Source organism: Nanorana parkeri, unplaced genomic scaffold (genome assembly GCF_000935625.1).
Source record: "Nanorana parkeri isolate BGI_ZX_2015 unplaced genomic scaffold, ASM93562v1 scaffold265, whole genome shotgun sequence".
In the NCBI taxonomy this organism is placed as follows: domain Eukaryota; kingdom Metazoa; phylum Chordata; class Amphibia; order Anura; family Dicroglossidae; genus Nanorana; species Nanorana parkeri.
The window spans coordinates 1,514,749-1,529,386 of record NW_017306533.1 but is presented as its reverse complement, the minus strand read 5'-3'; the positions used below and the strand labels follow the sequence as shown (position 1 = coordinate 1,529,386).

The window sequence follows — 14,638 nt, the reverse complement described above, 5'->3', positions numbered from 1 at the left end:
TAGGACTGGAGATTTTATGCCACATAAGACTCTTCAAACCCCTCAGATTCCAGGACTCAGACCAGAGATTATTAAGATCTAAACAAACAAAAATATATTTTTTTCTGTAACAGATAGGAAACCTGGACCCCTTCACTATGTGTAGGTGAGCAACTTAGGTGACACATATACACCATCCACAACTCTGACAGTTCCTCAAATACCCTAGCCCCTTTTCAGACTTGTGGCACACTTTGCCTCAGGTAGCTGATAAGATTTTAACTTTACTTTGACATGAGGCTTAGTCCCAATGTCATGATAGTTCAGTCAGGTAATTCTGAAAACACTACCTGCTTTTTTTGTAAGATCTCCCATCTCCTGAATCTGCATAGAAGACAAGGTCTGTGACATCCTAAACTCTGGTATACCTTTGGTTGGTTACACTTTAGGGTCACTTTTGCTAAATACGCCTCCCAATTCTTGCAGAGTTTCATTAGGTTAACACAGTATATTTGGAGGAAATTTTCTGTTACCGGGCTGGTATTCCTGATTATTGATATCACTGACAATCCCTCTGATCTCATCGGGGAGAGCGGGGGTTATTATATAGGTCAGGATACAGAGGCAGGCTGGAGATCAGTAGTCTGAAGAATCAGTAGTATGAATGATCCATTCATTAATTCGTAGTCCCTTTCACAAATCACTATGATTCCTCCCATTCCTCTGTTGTTATAGGAAGGGGAGGGATTTTCAATGTAAACAGTATCATGTGACCAAGGTGAGTAGTTATTACAGCGATCACAAAGTACCGAACCACTCAGGTTGGCTTGTACACTGTCTCTGTGTACCGAGCTGTCCAAGGATGGCTCAGTACAAGGAGATTAGTGGGTGCAGTGGACACCCAATGGCTATTTCTGGAATTACACTTTAAATTGTCACTACAAAAATAGATGTGCACCTTCCCTCCATTTTTTACAGTAAGGTGGTAGGGAGGTGGTTAAACATACACATATTTTAATAAGCAATAAAAGAGCTTCAAAACAAGCCATCCCTGACCTTTCCAGTTTCATGTGATATGAAGATATTAATTCTCAAACATCCTCAAAGATCATAAAAAGACTCTAAAGTTGAGTCTAAGTCATTTTCCAACAACTTAGAAATTCACACTGGCTGGTTACATTAGAAAGCTGGCAGGCTCAAACTTTGAAAATCAAAGTCATCACAATGTTTATTGATAAATGAGGGATTGTTTTAAAGTACATTTTACTATTTGTTCTGATTATATAAATAGTTTAGTGTCCATGATTTGGGAACAGGTAAACTTTAAGTACTAAATGTGGAGTTCTCAGGGAAACTGTGGATAAAAAAATGTATAGAATAAGTTACATGTGGAATCTATGAGGGTTATTCACAAAGCTGCCGAAGGCAGCCGCGTGAATAACCGACCCGAAGTGAAGTGAGCCAAACGCTGTAGGCTGATTTCAGGCTTGTACGTCGGATTTCAGCCGTACACGGACTGAAATCAGCCCTACAATCGGCTTGGCTGTTCTGCTCGGTACCTCTGTGGTACCGAGCAGAATAGAAAACCAGTTTAAAGTAGAAAAAAATAGAAAACGATTGGGCGGAGCTAGCAGTGACAGCTAGCTCTGCCCAACTGTTTTCTATTGGCCGGGACCAGCTGTCATTACAATGAGAGCTTAGCGGGGCCGGCGGTGATATCAAAGCCGGCTCCACTAACCTCTCATTGTAATGACACATCAGCGTCCCCTGGTCACTAGGTAACCAGGGGACGCTGAACTGTCATTATACACTGAGAACTCGGCGGAGCCGCCATGATATCTCAGCGGAACCAACATGATATCACGGTGGCTCTGACGAGTTCTCATTGTAATGACAGATCAGCGTCCCCTGGTTACCTGGTTTAGCTTTAGCTTAAGTTTAGCTTTGAATGAAATTCGTAAGGATCCAGAATTTTGTTCAATGAACAGATTGATTCATTGGCCTTTGGACACATTCGATTTTGGAAATTCTGATGCATCCGAATGTCAGAATTTAACGAAATTCATACGAATATCCATTTGGAATGAAGCAAAATTTACATGGCTAGTGGAGACATAAAAGTGGATAAGTGCATATAACATATAAATAACATACAATTATAAGAAATTAAAATGATCACCATCTCTACTACAGGAATTAATTGCGTTTGGACTAAGTAATATTTTATGTGGGTCATTTAAAGGATTTGCTGCAAGTACATCTTTATCAAGATCATCTGTACAAGAAAGCACTGGAGGCAAAACTCAGGTACCAAGAGAGAAACCATATGATTATTTTCTTCTCACTTACCAGGGTGGCTGTTCATGTTAGAAGACTGTGTGTGTGTGTGTGTGTGTGTGTGTGTGTATACTGTAACAAGGACACTCCATTGTAGTCCAGGTAAGTCAAGTAAAATGCAGTTTATTGAAAGGGCAAACACAAAATAGCTTGCAGCAGCATAAGACAGTCCTTGTTATGGCTCTGTAGCTTTCCTCAGCTTCAAGACACTCACGCTGCTCACCCCTCGTGAGCCCTCACTCTGCTCTCTTAGCAGTCTGTACCGCAGGTCCTAGGGTCACCGACCTTCCTGACCTCTCCCCTCATGGGCACTTGCTCTGCTCTCCCAGCAGTCTGTACCGCAGGTCCTAGGGTCACCGACCTTCCTGACCTCTCCCAGCCACCCCTGGCTGTTCCGTGTGCGTCTAGCATGCACCCGAGGTGGTCTGTGTCCGTGTGCTCCCTGCACACACACAACTCCAACACTCCCTTGAGCACTCGGCTGGCTTCCTGATAAGGCTGCTCTCAGCCACCTGATTAGCCCAGGCTGGTCATTGGCAACACCTGGCCCCAGGACTGGAGATCTCATCCCACCCAGAGCTCTACGAAATCTCCAGAGCTCCAGATCCCAGCTGCAAATAGGAAAACCTGGAATAACCTGAAAAGCCAGGTTCTTCCTTATAACCTGCTTTACTTTCTGGACCCTCTCAGCCCCTTTGGCTGAGAGTCCTGGGTACCAAGGTCGCCATCCTCCACCGTGGCATTGGCTTACACTGCCACAATACATACTACTTAACTTCAGCACTCATTGAATTAATAATAGGGAGCAGCTAGTAGACTATGAAACCCCCTCCAAAGTTGTGGGTGAGATATGTTAGTCAGCAAGTGAACATTTTGTCACTGATATTGGTGTGTTGGAAACAGAAAAAATGGGCAAGCATAAGGATTTAAGCGACTTTGACAAGGGCCAAATTGTGATGGCTAGACTACTGGGTCAGCTCCCTGACCCAGTCGTGGCCCAAGGAAGTGGCCCAAGGAAGGAAAACCAGTGAGCCGGCGACAGGGTCATGGGCGAGCACGGCTCATTGATGCACATGGGGAGTAAAGGCTGGACCATGTAGTCTGATCCAATAGAAGAACTACTCTAGCTCAAATTTCTGAAAAAAAGTTAATGCTGGGTGTAGAATGTGCTCTGATTTGGGGGTGCCTTAAATTACTGATGAACAACTGAATCTTAAATAAGTGTTGGGTTTATTTACAAATAGGGATATACATGCATTCTAAATACAATTAAGGGGATTTGAAAGGGGAATTCGGGATAGGAATTGAGGTTAAGGATCCTACAGCTAGCTACACCATTCTCTCACTCATTCACACATGCCATGGGTTTTTCTCTGTTCTCCGGACACGCCTCTCCAGCAGGTCTCAGCGAATCACATTCTTGATTGCAGAGTTCAGAAAGACTTGTCTTATCCAAAGGTCTTACTTGTCAGCTAGGTTAGTGTCACTCAGGAAGAAGGTTCCATCATATGCCCCTGCCCCCATCCCAGCATATATGCCTTGCTGACACAGGTGTGGGCAGTAAATACCAGCAGGGGGTCGGGCTTGCCCCAGGACATGACAGTCCAGCAGATCTCCTTTGATCAGTGTCCAGCCCCAAGAACCCTTTGATGGTCTTCATTCGCATATCAAACAGCCACGGGCAGCTCACGATATTAAGGAACCTTTCCATCAAAGATGTAGCATAGATGTCAATTATTTTAGCTTCCAACATTGGGTCCCTACAATGAGCACATGAGCATCAGAAATGGACCACAGAGAAATGGAAGGTGGCCTGGTCTGGTGAATCACATTTTCTTTTACATCATGTGGATGGCCGTGTGCATGTGTGTCACTCACCTAGTTAAGAATACACTAAAGCTAGTAAAAGACTGCTACTGAAAAACTGTAACTTTGAATGAGTGTTACAAAATACTTTTGTTTTTCTTTACTATTAACATTCCACAGGTTGCTGGCATCATTTCTGGTATACTTGTGTTAATAGTAACACTGGCTGTCGGATACCTCCTAGAACCTCTACCAAAGGTAATTATTGGTGCATTTATATGGTTTAAGTGTGCTTCAAAGTACGTATAAATAATAAAGTCTAAAGTAAACAACATTCCTATTCAGAAACATTACGATTATAAAGTAAATATACATGTGCACTGCCAAAAAATTTGTTTAGTTTCGTTTCGTTTTAAATTCGGATTTGTGTTATTTCGTTTTTCGGGGTTCGAATGTGAAAGTCAATTCGGATTTGGAATTCGGATTCGGACGAAATTCGTTAGCGGTAGTTCATTCGAACGTTCGTTTCGTTTTCGTTTCTTATTCGTTCCGTTCATTCGTTCGTTCGTTTGCAGCAAAGTGACATTTGAGGGGGAAAATGTTTTTCTTCAACGAACGAAACGAATAAGAAACGAAAACGAACGTTCGAACGAACTTCCGCTACCGAATTTCGGAAAATGGAAATTCGGATTCGTTTGCATTCGTTATATCTGTAATTCGGATACATCCGAATGTCCGAATTTCCGAAAATTCGTCCGAATTTCGATTCAGAACTAAACAAATCGCACATGTCTAAAAGTAAACACTATTCCTGATTTTGTTTTATGACAAATGTGAAGATTAACAAACAACTGATGTTAGATGATGAAATAACTTTTTCTATTGAGATGATTGGAATATATTCATAAAATATTATCTGTGACTATAAAAATAAAACAAATGTTGCCTTGCATGCTTTGAAATTTGACCCATGGCAAAACTAGTAAATATTCAGACGGAGTTGTATGTGGAATAATGCACTCCCATGCTACTATGAGGATATTAGATTTCTCCTTTCATGTATGTGTTTCTTCTGGCTTCTCACATTTTTCTCACACACTCCATAAACATGTGATGGCTTAAATAGCTTCTGTATAAAATGGGCTCCAAAGTGTGGAATATGAGGAATGTGACTGTGCGGGGCTTCTAATGTACCTCTGTACCATTTAGGAGGTTGGGCTACCTTCTGTCAAGATGGAAGCTCTCACAGATTACAGTTAGGGCCACACTACACAGCAGGGACGTGCGGTCAGGGGAGGCAGGTGAGGCAGAGCCTCACCTAGTATTATGGAGGAAAAAGCTATCAGCTTAAAGTCTGAAGCTGACAGCTTTTTCTACATTCAGAGCCTCCACGCTGTCATGGATGGAGCGCTGCCTGTTACTTACAGGCAGCACTGCAACCGGCTTTTGACAACTAACTTAGGTTACACAGGAGCAGGCTTCCCCACTGCTTGTGTAACCTAACATAGTGAGGCAACAGCTGCAACAGCCTCTACTCTATGTTACAGGCTTGAGCTCTGTGGATGGTTTGGACCAATGGCAAAGCGCCATTGGTCCAAGCTGTCCAATCAAAATAAGGAAAGAAAACCCATTGAGGACATCGATCTCGATGCCTCACCAGTGATGAGCAAGTGAGGGACAGGGAGGCTCCTCCCTGTCTGCTCCCTTCCCTCCTTCCTCCACACATAGCTTGGTGACTGGGTTGGGGCGGGACTTCAGCAGGCTGGGGCGGGGCATTGACAGGCTGGGGGGGGGGCATGCTGGGGGCAGGGTTGGGGAATACCTCACCCAGCACAGAGGGTACCACATGTCACTGCTACACAGAGGAGCCTTGACAAGGCAGTGTGGCTTCCACATATTTTGCAAAAGTTGTGGAACTATAACCTGTGATTTTAGCACTAAGAGTTAGACAGCGTAATTTTATTTGTTTATTTATTTATTTTTTGCAGGCTAGCAGTGTGCTGGGAAATTTTTGCTTTTGTACTGTGTAAAGCCCTTCCATGTGCACCTTACTTCAAGCTAGTTATGAATTGATGAGAGTGTTTGCCATTTGTTTCACTTGTCATATGACATTGATCCTTCTTGGGGTTGTTAGGGGTAATGCATCAACTGTCTTTTTAAATTCTGCCCTCAATATCATTACAATATAAAACTGAATATTAATATTTAGATAACTATTTACAACAGTGCTCTTTGTTTTTAGTCAGTTTTGGCAGGAATTATCCTGGTAAATTTAAAAGGGATGCTGATGAAATTCAATGAACTTCCTGTGTTGTTTAAGAGAGACAAATATGACTGTGTAAGTAGATCATGTTTTTTATTATCATTTTATATTTATTTTTATTTTTTTAATTGTAATAACATTTAATTGTTTATGCTTGTGATCTAAATATCAGGTTTGCCATTTTTAATTTTTACAGATCTGTGAATAAAAGCTCCTACAGGACTGATAAAATGAAGTAGATATAGCTTACCATACATATAATTATATATAGAAAAATGCACACTACTTGTTCTGGTATTCTGGTATTCCACTACTCTGTACTTCTTCACATTGGGTTATACAGCTGGTAGTTGGTTTGTGGATCTTACGCTGCACTTTTCTCTATTCTAATCACTCAACAATCTGAATAAGGCCCAATTCACACCGGTGTTAAAAACGCATAGTTGGTGTGAAGTTTTACCGCTTCCTGGCCACCTGCTGCAATAGTAGTACTGTGCCCGTACAGTAAAAAAAATGCAGCATGTCGCTTTTGACGGGCGATACCACATGTCAAACGTGACCATTAGAATGAATGGATATATGGTTGTGGCGAGGTATTTCAATTGAAAATCCCACTAGGATTAAACAAAAAAAAACATGCATTTACGAGGCAGCAGTATCACCTCCTGAACATCAGACAGCCACTGCTCCACTGCCCTCTGAAAAGTGATCCACTGCGGATTGCTGTTCAGAAGGTGGTAGAGACTGCTGCCCATCTGAAGGAGGCCTAAGTGTTTTTGCCTCCCCTGTATGTGCTCCAATGCAGTGTGAAGAATGTTCACTTAAAGGAGAACTATGAGGTGAGTGATTTCCACTCAACCTCATAGTTAGAGCCAAGCTGTGACAAAGAAGCTGTCATAGGTCGGCTCTATTGATTGGGTCGTGAGCAGAAACATGCAGCTGATCCGCTCACTTCCCGATCATCTCCCTGCAAAGAGTGGTGACTGTCAGGGCTCCCAGCAGGGATTCCCCCCTCTCCTCTCCGATCCACCAGCGCTCAGTCAAGGAAAGGACGGGGAGGGGGTGGGCACAGGTGGCTCTGCCTCTAGATAGACAGAGCCAGCTGTCACTCAAGCAGCTAGGTGGATCTCGATAGTATTGTCGGGATCCGTCCCGGCTGCGGCGCTCTCAGTATATAGCGGGCAATATAGGTAAGTATATGTCCTCCCGTGACCCTAAAGAGAACTATGGGGAAAAACACTTACCCCATAGTTCTTTTTTAAGTAAGACTAAGCTCATTTCCACAGCTCAGCACAACAAAATGCTCAAGACAATAAATCCCGTTCATTTCAGATTACAGCATTTTTTGGTCCCATAGACTTCAATGGGACTTTATCACAAGGGACCAATCAGTTTTGCTGCAGGGCCCTTGTGCTAACAAGGGACATGCTGACAGAAAGAGAGAGCAGAGCGACAGAGAGAAATGAGCTGCTTCTCCTTAATTGCCAATTTACAGGCTGGCTGGGGGCAGGCAAAAGACCTGCTTGTAATACTTAACTAGAGTTGAAAAAAGTCCGACATCCAGGTTGGCTGTGGTATCTGGCAGAGCTGTATAAATCTCAGGAAAGAATAAATAGAAATGCAATTTCTTTGTCTGGCAAAACAGTTCTCATATACAGTATGTATTTAATTTGTGCATTTAGCTGTTTTCCTAGCGTCAACTTTCATAGAAAGTAGACTGTGAAGAGGCTTGTTATAAATAAGTATATAATGCATTATAAATTTACAAAAAATAATGTTATACCACCAAACCAGTTTGTAATAGTGGTTAAAATTCCTGCATCAAATTCAGGCAAACAGCAGATAATTGTCTTAATTGTCTCCTTTCTCATTCAAACAAATTACACATTTCTCCTCCTTATATTGATGTGCTTGTTATGATCACCATAGATTTAAATGTGTGTGTTTTCCTAACAGCTTGTGTGGATATTAACATTCCTAGCATCTATCATTCTTGGTCTGGATCTTGGGCTTGCTGTCGGTGTGGGAATTGAACTTCTAACTGTGGTGTTCCGTGTGCAATTGTAAGTGAGCTTGTCAGGTTTTTTAACACTACATAATTGAAAACGTCTTTATATGTCTTGCAAAAAACAACCACAGTTTGCATCATTAATGTATAAAGTAAATGCTGCCAGATTGTGCAGAAAGTTTATTTTCAAATAGGAAGTTATCTTTGTTGGTTATGTGTTTAGATGAAGCACTGAGATCTTGAGGAATGCTCAATTAATATTTACTTATAAGAACTGTGCATATATGTATATAGAAATGCAGGATCAACAGGAAGCATATAGATCATGGAGAAGAAAACATATACAGATAAAACTTCCTGTGTATCACAGACAAGTGTGCACATAGACAAATAGCATACAGACTAGCTTTGTACCACAGCACCATCTAGTGTTTAAAAGACAATACTACATTGACATAAGCTGTTGCATTTCCAACAATCTTACGCTACCAAAAAACACTGCGTAACTACTGTAGTCTCTAAATCAGTATTTCTCAACCTTTTTTCAATCATGACACGCCTTAAAAAGTATGCAAAAGCACTCAATTTTTAATATCATGGATTTTAGGGGGGTACCCCAAGCAAACACACACACACAAGTAGGGTTCCCGCTTCACATCAAAGTCCCCCCTTCAAATCAAGAACTCTTCTTCACATCAAAGCTTTACTTTAAATCAGGAACCCCCTTCACATCAGAGCCCTCATTTCACATCAGAATCTCCCCTTTCACATTAGAGCCCCCCATTTACATCAGTAGCCGCCCTTCACATCAGAGCCTCCTCCTTCTACATGAGAAGCCTTCACTTCAACTTTCACATCAAAGTTCTACCATCACAAAATTGGCACCCCTGAACGCCAAAAGGCACCCCAAGCTGGTCTAAATTAACAGATTATTATGATATTCTTCCTTCCTTTTTGCTTATATCAATTGCAAATGAGAAAGGTGTATGTTTTGTTTGGTTTTCCAATGGAATCCTGTGTCTATACATATGGAGTGCTCTTAGGAGGACAAATCGCGGATGTGGCTGCCTTCCACAGACATCTATGCACACACTTTATACACACTCTATAGCAGCACACAAAAACTGAGATATTGAAATTGATCTACATTTATTTCTAAATTCTCTGTTAATGCTTGTCATAAGATATCGACAATGTCGTGACCAATTTCTCAACAACAATGGCAGCCTGAGAATATCTTACATACTAAAACCTTTTTTTTCTGCAGCCCCAAGTTTACAGTAATAGCCAATATTGAAAAAACTGACATCTACAAAAATAAGAAAGACTTTTATGACGTAAGTCTTAGCAAAATTATAACTCAATGTTGTGTGTTTATATGTACAAAATCTAGCTTGTGAAATAAAGCAGTTCAAGGTACATTGGTAATATACAATGTGCAGAATCCATGGCAGCCAATAAGAATCAGTTTGGTAAAATGAAATCATTGAGGGATACATTTTGTTTGTATGTTATAGATTATTCTAATTGTCACACTGTATTTGCACTTTTTTTTTATTGAAGAATAAATTAACCTTTAGTTTAAATCAGTAAAATACTTTTCAGGTGCTCCAAAAAATGTACAAAATCTAGCTTGTGGAATAAAGCAGTTCAAGGTACATTGGTAATATACAATGTGCAGAATCCATGGCAGCCAATAAGAATCAGTTTGGTAAAATGAAATCATTGAGGGATACATTTTGTTTGTATGTTATAGATTATTCTAATTGTTACACTGTATTTGCACTTTTTTTATTGAAGAATAAATTAACCTTTAGTTTTAATCGGTAAAATACTTTTCAGGTGCTCCAAAACAAAAAGTGTGCTAAGTCTTACAGTTTGTTTATTTGCTTTAAAAAGCAGCCACATCCTAAGTAGAAAAGCCGGTCTTCTGCCATCATTCTGTAGAGATGGACTCATGCTCTTTGCGTGGAAGCAGTTTGCTGGGTCAGAGCTAGAACTCTCATTCAACAAGGCTCATTCTTCCTGCTGATTGGAGAGCTCTAGCTCAGACTTAGCAGGGAGTATATTGGACCTCTACAGAGAGACTACTGCTTCCACACAAAAAACAAGGATCCAACTCTGCAGCATGCTGGCAGCGGACAGGCTTTTCTACTCAGGCTGTCAATTGTTTTGATACCACTGGAATGCATTTAGCTCATTTAAAAGTTCAGTTGGGTTTTAAAGTTAAGTGAGTTTCATTATATGTTTCTTTTGTGCCAGATTTGTGAGCCTAAAGGAGTTAAGATTTTCAGATGCCCAGCTCCTGTTTTCTTTGCCAATAGTGAATTCTTCAAAGAGAAACTCATTGCCGCAGTACGTTTTTCATTTGGTTTTATTTTATTTTATTACTAATATAGTGCCTATACTATTTACACTAACGTTCCTTTTTGTGCTCAGGCTGGCTTTAATCCACTGTGGGTACTTCGTAAGCGAAATAAGGCACTGAGAAAAATCAGGAAGCTGGTAAAGAAGGGAGAACTACAAGTCAACCCAGTAAGTAGAAATTTAAATATAATACATATCCATGTGCAATAGATGACAAGGTAAATACAGGACCTCACAATGTTATGTACATACTGTACATTGACACTGCTAGTGAAAGGCACTTGGCGTTGGTTTAATCACTCTGAAGCTGGGTACACACGGAATGAATTTCAGCTCATTTAACAGGAACCATCCAAAATTCGATCCCCTTGACAGAAGTCAATCATTAGATCAACTTTTGCAAAAGGAACATATTGGAAAATCCTTGGCTACACGGTGCTTGCAGCCAATCAGCTCGGGTATTCTGACAGTGGCAAAATACACAGCAGGAAATTTGTCCATCCATGCTGTTTAGCATGGATGAAGGAATCTGTCATATTTTTTACATTCAGCCCACAGGTTAAAAACGAAAAAAAATTAACCCTGTAGACCCTACATTAGAGATTCCATTGGCAAGGTTTTTTCTGTAATCGTTTGTGGATCTGTCTTGTCCCACAAGTCAATAACAAAGGTCTTACTTTATTTCATTTGGATTCCTGGATTATTTTTCATCCTGTCTTCTAATTTCACTGAATGAGTCTGAAAGTGCCCTCTCCAATTTACAGAGAGGAAAATCTAGATCATAGAGACCAGCCCCGAGCAGCTGATTGGAGTCTTAACACTATGCTTGGGCAAAATGCAAAAAATATATTTACTACATCTCTGGAATGCATATACATTTCCCCATGTTTTTTTTCTCTTTAAAAGCATGACATGTACAATAAAATACCCATGGATCTTCTTGTAATTAGGGTACAATCTTGTTGCACTGGAATCCCATGCAGTATTGTCTGCCTTTTCTGAGTTCACCCCTGCTGGACTACAGAACTCCTCCTATTCCTACTCATCCCTATCCCTGTCCATACTCTTACATTGATTTTTTTCCCACAAGACAATGCTGTAGCCTTGACTCACAGAGCCTGTCCAAACACTGTGTATATGGAAAAGACTTTTGGCTGCTGTAATTCTAGGAAATTTGTCTACATAAATAGAACTGACCTAGTATGTTAAGAGTTTACTGGATTTCTGGCAAGGGTAACAGGTATTCGTCTGTACTGGCAGAGTTTTTTTAAAGAAACAAAACTTGGGGGAATCTGCATGTATTGCAGAAATTTACTGAATATTTTTTTTTAATATAATTTTGGCTAGACATACATTTTAAAGGAGTACATACATCTAAAAAAGAGAGTTAATACCAACATTTTAAGTTGCCCACTCCATGGAACTCATGTTCATGAGAAATGAACCCTGAAGTCTGTTGGGAAACTGATACTTCACAGGAGCATTGATCTCCTGCGCCGCCAGCAGCTCTCACCGGTTTCTCCAGCTGACCTCCATGTCAATACTGTCTCTTGTAATTTTGTGGAGGTCAACAGCAGGGCCAGTGCTAGGATTCGTGCCTACACAGGCAAGGTGCATTTTTGCGCCCACCGACCCCCTGTAAAAACAGGGCATTTTGACAAGTACTTGTACTTGTCAAAATGCCCCGATGTTTGTGCTATGTTTTTTTTCACTTACCTTCGGTGCGGGAGAGCAGCGGCGAATCAGCGCTGGTCTGGTGGGAGGAGCTCCAGGTGGGGTCCTAATTTAGCTGCCTGAGGTGCAGCGCGTGTCGGGATCCTCAGGCAGTTGCCGGCCAGCTAAATTAGGACCCCACCTGGAGCTCCTCCCACTGGACCAGCGCTGACTCTCCCGCACCGAAGGTAAGTGAAAAAAAAAACATAGCGCAAACATCGGGGCATTTTGACAAGTACAAGTACTTGTCAAAATGCCCTGTTTTTTCCGCCCTCACCCTGCAGCGCCGTAGGGCGGCCGTCTGACTTGCCTTGCGGTAGCGCCGGGCCTGGTCAACAGGGAGAACAAGTGAGAGCTTCAGTTTTCAAGATGATCCCTTATGTTTCCAAAAGGCTAAAATAAAAACTGATATCCATTTATTATATTGCCATTTGCTAAAACTCTCCACTGTTATGATAAAGTCACTGTAAGAAGAAGAACTCTTTGAACCCATAAGAAGTAACCACAGGGGAGCATGCTGCACTAGCTAAGAACCTGTGGTCTAGACTGTCTCAGAGATTTGGAACCTGTGTACTGTAGAGTTCTGAAGGTGCTGTACACTATAGGTGGACTGTAGTCATTTTATGATAGTGTAGCGCTCACCCCCGAAGGAGCCGCTTGATGATCGGGTCTTCTGTATCACCTCGGTGACACACCACAAACAATGAATCCACAGCACACCAGCACACCTTGTGAGATTTTAAATAACTATTTACTGTATATAATAATCTGAATAGCAGTATACAACATCAACATTTATCTCTACACAGCATAACACAGAGACTGTATATGAGACATCAGCATAACAGTGATGATCAGTAAATGCGGTTATTCTAACTGTGAACTTGTTGGACAGTAATCAAACTGTATATATAAACTTAGTCCCAATGTACCCGGGTACCTAACCCACTGGCCAGTGGTAGTTTCTTCAGCTAGCCAACGCAATACAAACGGTGAAAATCTGTGTGTACTGTTAATGACAACAGGCCGGAGGCCGCTCACCCATACACGGAGGGAGATGTCCGTCTGTAGCCGGCAGGGATGTCAGCAATTATCTTCTGTGATGAAGAACTGTATATAGGAGCTGAAGTCTGATGTCATCAGGGGTTCTGGTCATCAGATTTGGCGTCCATCCGGGCCGAGTCGCCACCCACAATGGCCTCTCAGCAGGATGGCACCTCACTCACAGCCCCAGAGGATCCTCTTCCAGACAGGAACAAACAGCGATTTACTCTGTGCAGCAGATGTCACTTCAGGACTGCACGTGTGACAAGTGAGCACAGTCTCTCCACAAGCTGGCTGCACAACACAAGCAACAGCAGTCTGGCCTCCCTGTCTCCTCACACCAGACTCAGGCCAGCAACCTTTAGCCCCCCGAGTTTACTGCCCTTCTCCCCTGTAGCACTCTGGGAACTGTAGTTTAAGTTTCCATTTTCATTTGTAATTGCTCAGTGGCTGTGTCCACAATCCCCACAAAGCTGTGCTCTCTGGCTCCACCTGCAGCTGCAATATCTTTTCTCTTAAAGGAGCTGATCCCATAACAGGGCTACATTAGAAATAATATTTTCCATAAAATGTTTTACAGAGAGGTGTGGTCTGCACATCTTATGATTATAAAGAGTCTGATGATGAAGAGGAAATTGACAATAACAGGATTGAAGAGCTGGACAAACCAGCAAACACAGATGATCTGCCTATTGTCATCGACTGGAATTCAGATCTACCAAATCACATAAAGGTTCCCAGGATTGATGTACATAGTTTGATTCTTGATTTTGGAGCAGTATCATTCATTGATATGTCTGGAATGAAAGCACTGAAAGGGGTAAGTACTCCATAAGTGTTTGTTTGTTTTTTGTTTGTTACAACTGGCATGCTGGCAGAAATTCATTATTTTGGTATTTGAAATTAACTATACCTAGCTTTTATTTTAACAAAAAAAAAGTTATATAGTTTGTTATCAGTTTATACAATTTTTCTTAAATAAATCTTTACCATTAAATTCAAACCTGTCAATACATTGATAAGATAAACATTTAAGAGGCAACCATTGAGTTATGTAGCACCTAAATATCAAATATACACAGTATATTGTAATCATAAAGAACCATATATATATATATATA

The 14,638-nt window shown here is 41.3% G+C and overlaps 1 protein-coding gene across 1 annotated transcript in view; it reads left to right on the top strand.

The window, feature by feature from the left end:
• Window positions 1–14,638, top strand: part of LOC108787500 — a 176,851-nt gene that overhangs the window by 23,175 nt on the left and 139,038 nt on the right. Inside the window, exons 9-16 of the mRNA XM_018557073.1 lie at window positions 2,173–2,286; window positions 4,303–4,380; window positions 6,365–6,460; window positions 8,342–8,448; window positions 9,661–9,730; window positions 10,656–10,748; window positions 10,833–10,928; window positions 14,098–14,337. Of these exons, the coding sequence (XP_018412575.1) occupies window positions 2,173–2,286; window positions 4,303–4,380; window positions 6,365–6,460; window positions 8,342–8,448; window positions 9,661–9,730; window positions 10,656–10,748; window positions 10,833–10,928; window positions 14,098–14,337 (894 nt within the window). The remainder of the gene's footprint in view (window positions 1–2,172; window positions 2,287–4,302; window positions 4,381–6,364; window positions 6,461–8,341; window positions 8,449–9,660; window positions 9,731–10,655; window positions 10,749–10,832; window positions 10,929–14,097; window positions 14,338–14,638) is intronic.